Source organism: Crocuta crocuta, unplaced genomic scaffold (genome assembly GCF_008692635.1).
Source record: "Crocuta crocuta isolate KB4526 unplaced genomic scaffold, BGI_CrCroc_1.0 scaffold322, whole genome shotgun sequence".
NCBI classification, from domain to species: domain Eukaryota; kingdom Metazoa; phylum Chordata; class Mammalia; order Carnivora; family Hyaenidae; genus Crocuta; species Crocuta crocuta.
This window is the reverse complement of record NW_027532592.1, coordinates 4,270,071-4,283,811: the sequence shown is the minus strand read 5'-3', so window position 1 is coordinate 4,283,811 and position 13,741 is coordinate 4,270,071. Positions and strand designations below refer to the sequence as shown.

Here is a 13,741-nt window from a genome sequence, read left to right as displayed (position 1 = left end):
GACTCGATCTCATAATCCGTGAGATCATGACCGGAGCCTTCGTTAAGAATCGGAAGCCCCCCACGGGGTGCTTTCCAAGCGAATTAAGCTTTCTTTTCTCCAGAGCACCCTGGCTTGAGGACAGGTGTGCGTGGGTTTTCGGTGTGACGCGGAACTTTGTTCCGAAAGGCAGCCTGCTCTGGAGGGAGTGGACAGTGTTTGCAGGGAGGATCCCGTGCTCTGCCAGGGGCCCGCTGTGTGCAGCGGCGCACCTGCCTCAGTCTCTTTTCCTGGGTGAGGTGGGAAATATTTGCTTCCCAGGAAGGGGCGTGTTTGTGTAGTGGGGACACGCGTTCGGCATCCAGCGCAGTGCCTGCCCCGTGGCCACTGTGCTCTGCGTCCACCTGTCCCGGTTCAGCTGTCGTTTTTACCTTGATGAATTCTAATGAGAACCTCTAGTTGTTTTGTTTTTGCTTTAAAGATTTTGTTTATTATTATTTTTTATTAAATTGTTTTTAATGTTTATTCATTTTTGAGAGAGACCGAGAGAGAGAGAGCACGATCAGGGGGAGGAGCAGAGAGAGAGAGAGACACAGAATCGGAAGCAGGCTCCAGGGTCTGAGCTGTCAGCACAGAGCCTGGTGGGGGCTCAAACCCACCAACTGTGAGATCATGACCTGAGCTGAAGTCAGTTGCTTAATTCACTGAGCCACCCAGGTGCCCCTAAAGATTTTATTTTAAGTAATCTCTACACCCAACAGTGGGCTCAAACTCACAACCCCAAGATCAAGAGTCGTGGGCTTCACGGACTGAACCAGCCATGCACCCAAGAACCTTCAGTTTTATTAGGCTTGGTGAACTGACTGAAAAACCAGAATTACTGGCCTAAGTTTTGGTGACCTATGTCCCTCTTGTGACATAAAGAACTGGGATTTATAGGAAATAAAACATGGGTTTTTGGTTTTGCAGTTTGGAAAGCTAGGCTTGATGTAAAGTAGCCTTGGCTTACAGCAGTTTATGCACAAAGATCAGTGTTAGGCGGACATTAAGGTATGTGTAGGGTGTGTTTTGCTGGGATTCAGCACAATACTGTTGTTAACTCTCGTTTTGGATAGTTGCCTGAGCTTCCTCCTGGAGTGGGAGGGAAGAAATAGTCGGCAAGGAAGTTCTGTAGAGATGGGGTTTTCCCAGACTTTGAACCCCAAAGAAAGCCTGCGCCGAAGGGCAGGACTGGGTATTCAGAATGAGATGAGCAAAGGTGCAGAGCCAGGCATGTTTCTTGCATTACTGGGTGATGGGGTCAAGGCATAGAGTATCTGGAGCACAAGGTTGATTTTGGCTGGAGAAGGTCAAGGTTGGAAAGGCTGGATTAGATACGATTTTGAAAGGTTTGCGAGTGAAGGTGGAGACAGCTGGAGCTTTCAGTTCCATCCTCAAGGCAGTAGGGAGCCATGGAACGTTATTGACGTTAACAAATGGTATGTTAGGAAGATGAGCCTGCAGAGTGGGTTGGAAAGAGGAAAGACTGGAAGGTAAGAAACCATTGGGAATAGGCCTGCGTGGGTTTGAAATAGGATTCTAACTGTGGCTGGTGGAAGGTGGGATTCCCAGGTGGAGCAAGGAGGAAGTGAGGGGCCGGTGAAGGCAGCTTGTGGGGTGTGATCCCCCCTGGGGTTTGAGCCTGGACAAGAAATACTTGTGTCGGCAACAGAAAGGAAACCCTGTGGAGGTGGAATGGTTTGAGGGGACAGTGACAAGTTTGACTTTCGTTGTGTTGAGGTGATAGGGGAACATCCATATGGAAATGTTTAGAATTTAGGTGGGAACACTTACTTTTACTTGTCTTATTGGACATTTTCAAACAGTAGAGCCTATAGCGTAATAAACCTTATATTTCTGTCGCCCGCCGACAGTGATCTTCATCGTTTTGCTCTATTCCTTTCAGCTCTGTCCCAGCTTTTGGGGGACAGGGAGCGTTTGACAGCAGCTGTCAGGCCTTGTATCACTCATTGGAGGCCTTTTCCTTCTGTGTCTGTCCTCACGTTTTTATTTGTGAGTTTACATTTTGTGCCAAAATCCGTTTTTTTGCTTAATTCTACTAGAATGTATGTTTAGTGTGCAGAGTTTGGGAAAGAGAAATAATAGGAAAACAGGTCCTCTGTGAGGAGACATAACCACTGCTCACCCATGACCCCACTGTACTGATAGTTTTGTATCTTGTTTCCTTTTTTCTTTTCTTTTTTTTTCTTTTTATTTCTGAGAGAGAGAGAGAGAGAGCGAGCGAGCCAGTGTGAGCAGGGGAGGGTCAGAGAATGAGGGAGACACAGAATCTGAAACAGGCTCCAGGCTCTAAGCTAGCTGTCAGCACAGAGCCCGATGCGGGGCTTGAACCCATGAATCGTGAGATCATGACCTGAGCCGAAGTCGGACGCTTAACGAGCTGAGCCACCCAGGTGCCCTTCTCGTTTCCTTTTTTCACATCTTGAGTCTTCAAAGACATTTTATGGATATGTCATAAATAAACACTATTTTTCTACTATTGGGAATTCAGGTTTTTCACATTTAAATTGTTTTTATAGGTGTTACTTTCTGATTCTTACCGTCATTTTCACTTTTGAGGAACTCAGACTGGGTGTTCTGGTATGGATCACTTTAGAATTGAGCAAAATAAGATTCTTTTGTGAAAATAATTTGTTGAAGGGACATAAATGAGGAAATTGAATTGTCTAATGACTAAACTTTAAGGAAATAAGTGTTTTCGAGGCAAATTTAATTCTGCACTACAGTGGATTTTTTTCCTGAAATTTAAAAGCACTTAGTTATCAAAAAAAAAAAAAAAGAAAGAAAAAGTCTATTGGGGCTCCTGAGTGGCTCAGGTTGTGATCTCATGTTTTGCAAGTTCGAGCCCCACATTGGGCTCTGTGCTGACAGCCCTGAGCCTGGAGCCTGCTTCAGATTCTGTGTCTCCCTCTCTCTCTGTCCCTCCCCCGCTCCTGTGTACGCATGTGCTCTCTCTCAGAAATAATAAATAAAACATTAAAAAATTTTGAAACGGCTTGTAATTCCTTATCTTGATCCTCAGATAATTACATTGTCTGATTTAGAATGTGATTACATTAATGCTAGATCATGTTGCTCGAAATTAAACAAGGTAAGATATTTCTTTACTCATTTTCTGTGTTCGAGGTTGTTATCGATAACCAGCAAAGGTATGTTTGATTTTGAAGTGCATTGTTTCTTACTCGTTGGAATGTCTGCACAGCTACTGTGTTTTGGCAGTATTTTAGATGGTGAAACTATACTGGAAGACCCCACTTGAAATTTTGTTTCTTCACTCTGCTTCTGCCTGGTCCCTGTGTCCATAGGTACTTGAGGACAAAAAGGCTCGTTAGGAGGATAATCGTTCTCCCTGCTCGTGACTAAAAAGCTCAGTCTGTGTTTTGTTCCATAAAAGCATAAAAGATGACCTTTTTTTTGCGGCTTGCTGAGAAATGGAATTAGTTGATTTGTTTCAAGACCAGTTTCCCTTTAGTGTGTGCTCAAAGATGCTCCGCACTGCAGTTTGTCTCGGTACAGGGAAACCGGTTAGTCCTGATTCACTTTGCGAGCTGAGCAGACAGAAGACTCTAGATAAAAGTTCATGTCATAGCTCAGTAAATACTGCAGGGAGGTGCTCTTGGCTTCACCTAGAAGTTTCTCATCTGTATCTGCTTCTGTTTCTCTGGCCCATGAGGGGTAAAGAGTGACATTCGGGTATTGACATTTCTAGTAAACTATATCCCTCCTCTTCTTTTTTTTTTATTTTGAATTTTCCAGAATGTGGTTTAATAGATCTACATAGTGATAGTGATAGATAGAAGTGATAGATCTAAATAAAAGATTTTGTATTTATCTGCCAAACTGCAAGACTTTTTTTGTTTGTGTTAATATTTTTTATTTATTTCTGAGAAACAGACAGCATGAGCAGGGGAGAGTCAGAGAGAGGGAGACACAAAATCTGAAACAGGCTCCAGGCTCTGAGCTGTCAGCACAGAGCCCGACGTGGGACTTGAACCCACGAACCATGAGATCATGACCTGAGCTGAAGTCGGTCGCTCAACCAACTGAGCCACCCAGGTGCCCCACTGCAAGACTTTTTTAAAAAAATAGAGATGTAATCAATATTATATTACTTTCAGGCCTCTTCATCTTTAGAAGAATGGTTATATATTTTACCAACTGGATTGTATCTTTTTTTTGTTTGTTTTATTTATTTCTGAGAAACAGAGAGAGAGACAACATGAGCAGGGGAGGGTCAGAGAGAGAGGGAGATACAGAATCTGAAACAGGCTCCAGGCGCTGAGCTGTCAGCACAGACCCTTACGCAGGGCTCAAACCCACGAACCATGAGATCATGACCTGAGCCGAAGCAGACGCTTAACCGACTGAGCCACCCAGGCGCCCCTGTATTTTTTTTTTTTTATGATTATTTTGAGGGAAAGCTTGTGTGCATGTGCATGTTGGGGAGGGACAGGGAGAGAGGAAGAGAGAGAATCCCAGGCAGGGTCCATGCTCAGCACAGAGCCCGACACAGGGTTCGATCTCACAAACCGTGAGATCCTGACCTGAGTTGAAATCAAGAGTCCAATGCCCAACGGACTGAGTCACCCGGGCACCTTCCCCTCTTTTTTTCTCTCTTCTCTTTCAGCAACTTGCACGAACTATATAATTCATCTGCTGGATTATCTGCCTTTTGTTTTTAAAAATTTTTATCCCTTTGGTTTTTTTGTACCTTTTTGTTTTAAGATTCCCTCTGCTTTATCTTCTGATCTCCTACAAATACTCCATTTACAGCAAGATTTTAATTTCTGAGGCCTTGTTGCCTAGCCCCGGTGTGAGTGTCCTAGCCATCTGAGAATCTCAGTTATAGCAGTTTTGAAATTTCCTTCTGTTTCCTATGTTATATGTGTTCCCTACAAGCTCCTTTCCCCTTGTGTTTTCCCCTCTCATTTTGCCGGGGGTGGGGGGATCTTCTTAATTTCTGGTACACGGGCATCTATTCATACTTAGGGTAAAGCACATACAGACTCACGGAGGCTCTGCGCATGGGCCAGGCTGTGGGCCGACCTGCAGGTAGAGCGGCCTCACTGTGGGGCAATTGGCGCTTACCTGGACCCTTGTCAGGCAGTTGTTTGTATGTGTTTTCTCATGTGCCATTCAGTTACTCACAGGAGCCCTTTCCAGGCTCCCGCCGGGGGACTATAAGCCCAGTGTGGGTGTTCAGAGAGCAAGTTAGGGGGAGAACACCTTGCTGGGGAGGGAAGACCATGAAAATCAGGGCTTGGTTGAAAGTAAGTAAAGCAAAAGCAGAAGAAAATGACGTGTCGCTTCCTAAGACTTTTGCCTCTGGTTTGTGGCTGTAAAACAAAGTTGACTGCAGCCTAAGGTAAGAAAGCCTGTTCGGAAATGACCACTGGGGGCGGAGGATGCAGCTGGTGGTAGTGGCGCTGGTGGTCATGGTAACCCCGCTGCGTTTGCGAGTGCTGGCTCTGCGTGTGGCTCACACGGGCTGCCTCGTCTAGTTTGCAGCCTCCTCAGGTGTGGGTGTCCTCGTCCCCAGTTTACAGATGAGCAAATCGAGGCTCAGAGAGGGGGAGCAACCTTTCCTACCCTGCATAGCTGATAGGGGAGAGCAGGGATCCCGCTCCAGGTATGATTGACTTCGCAGCTTACCTGTGTAAGCGTTATGCTCAGTTGGTTACACTTCAGAAACTCCACGTTACATTTTTAAAAGTGTGTTGATTGCAAATTAGGTTTAAGGCCTAGCACATCCCTTCTTCTTTGTTTACTAAAAGAAATATCTAAAATCGGAATGCAAGAGACCTGGGGCCAGTGTGTTTGGACTTACATGTTATTCAGCCACTAAGGAGCTTTGTGACCTGGGGCAGATTACTTAACCTCTCTGAGTTTTGCTTTTCTCATTTCTGCAAGCAGCAGTTTGTGTCTGCGTAAGTGTTCCTATTAACTTCCGTGGAAAGGAAAATCTCTCCTGGTGGGAGAGGAAGCTGGTGGATGGAGGACCTGTGGCCATAGCTGTTGGCACATGAGCAGTAGAGTGCTGCGCAGTCAGCAGCGCACACGTAAGGGCCCGGGTGCCCTGGAGCCCTTCACACTGTTACTGTGAGCTGTTAAAGTACGTGTGTGTGTGTGTGTGTGTGTGTGTGTGTGTGTGTGTGTGTGTGTGAGGGTGTGTGTATGAGAGAGAGAGGGAGAGGGAGACAGAGAGACGGAGAGAAAGGAAGAAAGGATTTTCCTCAGGGTTCTGGAGATTGGAACATATTTAAGTTGCTATTCTGACTTGCAGTGCAGTGTATATTTGGATATAAACCACCCCTATTAGAGTGAGGGGCTTTGGTACAGACCTTGGAATAGCCAGTGAATGAATGATACTCCATTTTTCCCCAATAGTCATTCATACCTGCTTGGTGAATGAATCTGGACCTTTGCTGAGGATAAAACATCATTGCGATTTAAGTGCATTATTTTTGAGCGGTGTGTGACATGTTTGCATGGCGTGAGCGGTTACAGCTCTATGCAGATCTGGGTCATCGGAGTCTAAAAATAAATCTTGGAACACCAGCTTGTACACTCTGTGCATCTCCATCGATCTAGCATCAGCTAACACGGACACTCGGGGAGCACGCAGCAGGGCCACGAATGCCGTGTTCTTCCCTTGCAGTGGGTCATTCCCGAGCTGATTGGCCACACCATCGTCACCGTGTTGATGCTCATTTCCTTGCACTGGTTCATCTTCCTTCTCAACCTGCCCGTTGCCACTTGGAACATCTATCGGTGAGTATAGTTTGTTTACTAATGCTTTGTGTCCTGGCAGTTTAAAGCAGAATTAAAAAGAAAAATATAATGCTCTTTTCCTGCAATAAAATACATGTCAGTCACGAAATAAAGGACAGCAGAATCCCACGTGAAGTCAGCATAAATCCCTGTTTACTTGGTGGATGGGGCAACTAGCAGTTTGCATGGTCTGGTCTTATAGTCAGAACACAAATTTACGTGCATAAATTTTAAAAATGTGTAACATTCAGTTGTGATGTCTAAAGACGTGTGTTTTCCGTTAAGAATGGTCAAAAGCCAGGGGGGCGCCTGGGGGCTCAGTTGGTTAAGTGTCAGACTTTGGCTCAGGTCATGGTCTCCTAGTTCGTGAGTTCAAGCCCCGTGTTGGGCTCTCTGCTGACAGCTCAGAGCCTGGAGCCTGCTTCCGAATCTGTATCTCCCTCTTTCTCTCAGCCCCTCCCTCACTCACACTCTTTCTCTTTCAAAAATAACGAAGATTAAAAAATGAACAATAGTAAGTAAATATTAAAAAGTGCAGTTAGAAGGAGGGGGTGTTGCTGGGTCAGAAAAGCGTGTGGGTCTTAAGGTCCTTAGTTTGAGTCCCATTTTGGGTAGAGATTACTTAAATAAATAAGACTTTAAAAAGGACAAAGAAAAGAGTAAAGGAGGGTGGGAGGAGGTAATGGGGAGCACAGGAGAAGGCTGTGAGGAGGAGGAAGTGAGCAGGTGTTGGGGGATGGATTTATAAAGATCATGAAACTGGGACCTGAGCCACGGAAGGGATTTTAAATCTCTGGACCTCTTTCCAAGAGGGAAACTATTACTTTTTCTTGTAAGATTCTTCATGCTCTCGCGTGGTCATCCCCGTAGACCAGCACCCTGACCTGAGCTCCGCGGGAACACGGGCCCCTGCCCCGGCGGCCGAGGTGCCACCCCACGCAGACATTGAGCGTGGGTCGGTGTCCTTGTGACCCCACTGGGCGGAAAAGGAACTTGGGAGGGAGAGCGGGAACCCTGAGACTGCATCTCAGTGACACCCCAGCCCGCACGTCATCGTCTGCGACGACAGAGAGCCCCAGAGGAAGGGAGGCTCCATGCGGCTTCTGTCCGCAGTATCAAGTATGGTGGGAGGTTCTAGCAGGTTTACTGGGGGCGGGACAGAAAAGTACATGGATTCTGTTTCCCATAATCACAAAGATCGTGTGGGTTTATTGCCCTGATGATAGCAGTGATAGATTGACTGGCTGTTCACAGATTTACCTGCTACTTAGAAAGGTTAAAAAAAAATCAACAGATGGGTCCTTGACCCTTTTCAGACACCTGCACTTCGTGCTTTTGGGGACGCAGACCTATGGGGAGTGGTCTCTGCCCACAGGACCGAGAGGCAAAACACTGAGTAACAAAATAAGCAGCGAGCTTCAGTACAGGGTGGGCGCGAGGTGGGCTGGGGCGCCCAGGGTGATGGGGAGGCCTCCAGCTGGGACCTTCCCAGGAGGGGGTGTCTGCGCAGAGTCACAGGAGGGGGAAGGATGAGGGAGCGCTGGGGGCCCTGAGGCAGACACACAGGGCATGTGTAGGGCTGTTGGGTTGCAGGCTCGTAGACGAGGCTGCGGTAACAGCAGGTGGTGCCCCTCAGGATGCGCCACCCAGAACCGTAAGCATCGGGTCGCGGAGCTCACGTGCCCTGCAAGTGCTGTTGGCAGACATTCAACAACTGCACATTCTCTGTTCCACATCTTTTTAGTACATTCGTACGTGTAAGCAGCCAGCACCAGTCTGGTTTAGAACATGCTCCTCACCCCAAAAGAAAGCCTATGCCCATTAGCAGTCTCCCCTCTCCTCTCCCCCTCCCCTTCCCTCCCTTCCTCTCCCCTCTCCCTCTCCCCCTCCCCTCCCTTCCTCTCCCCTGTCCCTCTCCTTTCCCCTGGCCCTAGGCAGTCAGCAGTCTACTTTCTGGCCCTCCTAAGATTACCTATTCCGTGCTGAGCTGTCGTACAGGAGACCTCAGTCTGTGCTCTTTTGTGACTGGTTTGTCACTAGGCACCGTGTTTTCTAGGCCCATTCTTGCGTGGCAGGTACCGTGTTCTTCACTCCCTTTAGGGGCTGAATCCCATTCCAGCGTGTGGACACGCTGCATTTTGTTAATGCAGTTGATGGGCTTTCGGTTGTTTCTAGTTTCCGGGTATTTTGAGTAATTCCCCTGTGAACATTCCCGTGCATGTTCTTGCGTGGACACGTTGTAACTTCTCCTAGGAGTGGATTTGCCTGGTCATGTGGTAACTTTACATTGAACTTTTTAGGAGCTGCCTGGGGGTTCGCAAGCAGTCACACCATTTTGCATTCCCAGCAGCTGTGCGTGCGGTTCCTGTTTCTCCACATCCTCGCCAACACCTATTGTTGTGTGTCTCTTATTTTTATTTAAGTAACGTCTACCCCGATGGTCATGACCCCTGGGTCAAGAATGCCCTTCCGACTGAGCCTACCGGGCACCCCTGTGTCTTTTCATTTTAGCCATCTTGCTGGGTGTGGTATTTCCCCGGTGGCTGGTAATCCTGGTACCTTTTAATGTGCTTCGTAGCCATTCATGCATCTCGTTCCGTATACTTTTGGGCAGCGAAGCTGATGAAGTAAGTGGTCTTTGGGAAGGTTTTCCCAGGAGCATCGTGTGGGAAGGACCAGCTGGAGATGGGTGGGCCCAGAGGGCCAGGGCAGGGCTGTGATGCGGGTGTGCAAAGGACACCCACACGTGAGAGGGAGGGCAGACAGAGTCTGACGGCGCGGCCAGGACCCAGCAGGAGGGGGCTCTGAGATGGAGCGGAGGCAGCCTCTGGACACTCGGATGTAAGAACCCTCTGCTCAGCTCTCGGGTTCTTGGGGGCAGCAGGGTTTGGGGGTGTTAAGTTTGTGGAACTCAGGGGGCATTTGCGTTTCACAGACGTCAGTGTGAGAACCGCGCATGGCAGGAAGGGGCTGACACACGCGAGGTCAGGGCACGTCCTTGCACACATGGTCCCAAGGGGTGTTGAAGCGGGTCGATGCTCCCCAAGTGAGCCGGTTCCTCTGCTGCAGCGGGTCGTGTGGGGAGCACCTGCTACACACGCAGCCATGGGAAGGAAGCAGGAGAGCCTGAGAGACCCCTGGCGAGTTAAACACGGGGCCTTCAGGATTTTTTTAAAAAGTCGGAGTCCCTCCCGAGTCTGGGGACACTGGGTCGAACTGGTCTGGTGTTGGAACGCTGTGCGGCCTCACGGTGCCCTCTCTCCCAATGGCTTGTGGCCCTGCTCCTGTCCCCACTGCGGCCGCGCCTCCACTCATACGCAAAGGACATTTCTGATGTCAGAATATTATCACTTAACAATACCGTGCACTTCACCTGTTGTTTTAAGGGTTCCGTAAAGTGAGACGTTACATGCTGAGTCTGAACTATTTACTGTCTGAAGAGGGGTTTTGTGTGACCGCAGAAGCACTCACACTACAGCATTTCCCTTCGGCCTTCTCTAAATTGTGTCTGTAAACTGGGCCCCGTTCATGGACCCTGTGGGTGGAGGCGCGTCATCTCGGGTCAGCAGGAGCCTCTCTCTTTACGGTCTTCTGTGAAATGGGAAAATTGTTTGACACTCCTCCTCCTCATAGGTGTTCTGGGGGAATTGCATTAATTATGTCAGAAGTTTCTAGGTAAAGAAGTTTCTGGGGCACGTGGGTGGCTCAGTCGGGTAAGCATCCAGCTTCGACTCAGGTCATGATATCGTGGTTCATGGGTTCGAGCCCCGCATTGGGCTCTGTGCTGACAGCTAGCTCAGAGCCTGGAGCCTGCTTCAGATTCTGTGTCTCCCTCTCTCTGACCCTCCCCTGCTCACACTATCTCGGTCTCTCAGAGATAAATAAAAAACATTTTAAAAAATTAAAAAAAAAAGTTTCTAAGAACTTGATAAAGTTGGTTTGGTTTTGGAGTCCCCTCCACTGTGTCTGCTGGAAAACAGCTGTAGGTAGGGCCGGTTTAGGAGTTCTCTCCAGCTGAGTAAAAGGGTCTCAGCATAAAGTACCCATCTCTAGAGCGTTACCTGATTTGTCCGAGGGCAGAAAATTAACACTCCACATTAACAAGTGTTGTATCTTTCAGAGGAAACCACATGGTGGCCCGTGACATCGTCGTACGAGTCTGTCCGTGTCGGGTCGGAATTCAAGGCCTCTGCAGTCGGTCACTGGGAAGGGCTGCTTGTTGTGAATATTTGTGCTGATGACCGGATTTCCTTCTGTCACTTGTGCATCAGGTTCATCATGGTGCCGAGTGGTAACATGGGGGTGTTCGACCCGACGGAGATCCACAATCGGGGTCAGTTGAAGTCACACATGAAGGAAGCCATGATCAAGCTCGGTTTCCACTTGCTCTGTTTCTTCATGTATCTTTACAGGTGAGTTCCCGGCCCTCCTGGCAGCTCCCTACACGGTCGCCTGCTCATAGTGGGGGGCACGTTACTGTGCTGTGGGTTCTGCATTGTCGCTGCGGAGCCTTGGGGGAGCCTGTGGAATTCTCGCAGCCTGACTTATGTCATTGGATCAGCGATCTGTCTGACCTGCCGTGGGTACTCGGGGTGTTAGTTTCTCCGTGGCCACGGAAGCCGTCCCTGTGCCTCATGCTGACTTTTATTTTTTAACTTCCCTAATTTATTTTTTAAACGTTTGTTTATTTTTGAGAGAGACAGAGTGTGAGCAGGGGAGGGGCAGAGAGAGAGGGAGACACAGAATCTGAAGCAGGCTGCAGGCTCTGGGCTGTCAGCAGAAAGCCTCATGCGGGGCTCGAACTTACGAACCGTGAGATCATGACCTGAGCCTAAATTAAGAACCAGATACTTAACAGACTGAGCCACCCAGGCACCCCTTTAATAATTTTTTTAAAAAGTTTATTTATTTTTATATAGAATCAGAAAAAAAAAAAAGTTTATTTATTTTTGAGAGTGAGCACGTGAGCAAGGGAGGGGCAGAGAGGGGGACAGAGGATTCAAAGGGGGCTCTACGCTTGAACTCACGAAACAGATCATGATCTGAGCTGAAGTCAGACACTCAGCTGACCGAGCCCTCCGGGTGCCCCTTGTCAAATTTCTAGCACCGGGATCTCACACAGGTCCTGTCTGGCTCACCTGCCACATGGCGGACACACACATCCGTCCGTGTTTCTTACATAGAATGAAAGGGAAAAATGTCGTCGTCTTTAGATAGTGGTGAGGGTCGATGCCATTGGTGTTTTGCTTAGGTGCCGGCCTCGTGTGGTCTGGGGATGCTATTTACTGCATGACCCAGGGCTGGTTTTTAACCTCTCTGTGCTTCAGGTTTTTTGTCTGAAAATGGGATAGTATCTAAAACCTACCTTACTGGATTTGATCTGGACTAAATGAGAGAACGCATGTAAAGCACATAGGTTTGTGCTGACCGGCCGTAAACTCCGAATCTTCCACAGGGATTAGCTGCTCCCATTAATCTATGCTGTGTACGGACTACACTTGGTTAAATTTTTTTAATGTTTTGTTTATTTCTGAAAGACAGCATGAGCAGAGGAGGGTCAGAGAGAGAGGGAGACACAGAATCCAAAACAGGCTCCAGGCTCTGAGCTGGCTGTCAGCACAGAGCCTGATGCGGGGCTTGAACCCACAAACCGTGAGATCATGACCTGAGCCGAAGTCTGACGCTTAACCGACTGAGCCACCCAGGTGCCCCTGGTTTGGTTAAATTTGGACAACGAATCACACCATCAGTGATGCGTGATGGGGTTTCTGTGAAGTTTGGTCATCTAAGCAGCAAAGAAAATGGTGGTAGTTTCGTTGGCTGCTGTTAACTGTGGTGGTTTTAGCCGAGTGCTTACTGAGCGCCTACTGAGTGTCAGACGCTGTCTGGCCATGCAGGCGGCACCCGGAGCAGCCCGCAATCCTGAGTGGAAGTGGGGGGCCTGCCCGGTGCACCGCAGGGCTGCGGGCTGCATGTGTGAGAGAATTAATGTTTTGTTTGCTTTTCTGTATTTGTTCCAAACTGTAGGCCAACATTGGTTTTAGGTGGTTGTCCTCCCACCCCCTCCCCAGTTATTTTTTTCTAAGTGAAAAAAATTAGGGCTTTGAGAGGCCCTAATTACACACTTGTTTTAAAAGTTTATTTATTTAGAGAGAGAGCAAGCACAAGTGGAGGGAGGGGGCAAGAGGGGGAGAGAGAATCCCAAGCAGGCCCTGTACTCTCAGCACAGAGCCCCACTTGGGGCTCGCTCTCACGACCGTGACTGAGCCACCCACGTGCCCCTCGACATTCTTTCTTTTATGTGTAAATGATTGTTCCTTGCTGAGCCTCAGAGGCACGAGTGTGGACAGACCGGACTGTGTAGGAACAGTGCTGAGGAGACGTCGCTAACACAAGTCTCTTCTCTCTACAGTATGATCTTGGCTTTGATAAATGACTGAGGCTACCAGAGCCGTCTGCACCACCGAGCGCAGTCAAGAAGCCAGAGACCATGTGAATCATCCTTAGAACCGTGACCATAGCAGTATATTTTTTCCTCTTTGAACAAAATAAAATATTTTTGCTGTATTTTTACCATATAAAGTATTTAAAAAACACGAATTGAGTTTTTGTAGATTTCTGGTTTTCCACTTTAGCCTGAACCCTCCCACGTGGTTCTCTTCATCTGTGTTGAAGTTCGGTACTTGTACGTAGCACAGCCGCCCCAGCCTTGCCTGCTGCCGAAACACAGGGAAGCCCGTGGGCAGTGGCAAAGGCAGAGTGCGGAGCGACACTGGTCCCCTAGGCAGAGGAGCAGGGTGTTACCCTTAAGCCTCTATCGCAGCACTTTGTACATTCAGTGCAGCTCAAAGGCTTATGAGACTGTCCGCTGAAAGCCTTCTCACAAGGATGTTAACAGAAAGGGACATTTCAAAACATATATTTATTTGCA

At 48.2% G+C, this 13,741-nt stretch overlaps 1 protein-coding gene across 1 annotated transcript in view; it reads left to right on the top strand.

The window, feature by feature from the left end:
* The window catches only part of CNIH4 (cornichon family member 4), a 13,951-nt gene extending 545 nt beyond the window's left edge, over positions 1-13,406 (top strand). Inside the window, exons 2-5 of the mRNA XM_077779867.1 lie at positions 3,062-3,130; positions 6,698-6,810; positions 11,082-11,222; positions 13,223-13,406. Coding sequence (XP_077635993.1) covers positions 3,062-3,130; positions 6,698-6,810; positions 11,082-11,222; positions 13,223-13,250 — 351 coding nt within the window. The 3' untranslated portion in view covers positions 13,251-13,406. The remainder of the gene's footprint in view (positions 1-3,061; positions 3,131-6,697; positions 6,811-11,081; positions 11,223-13,222) is intronic.
* The last annotated feature ends 335 nt before the right edge of the window (positions 13,407-13,741 follow it).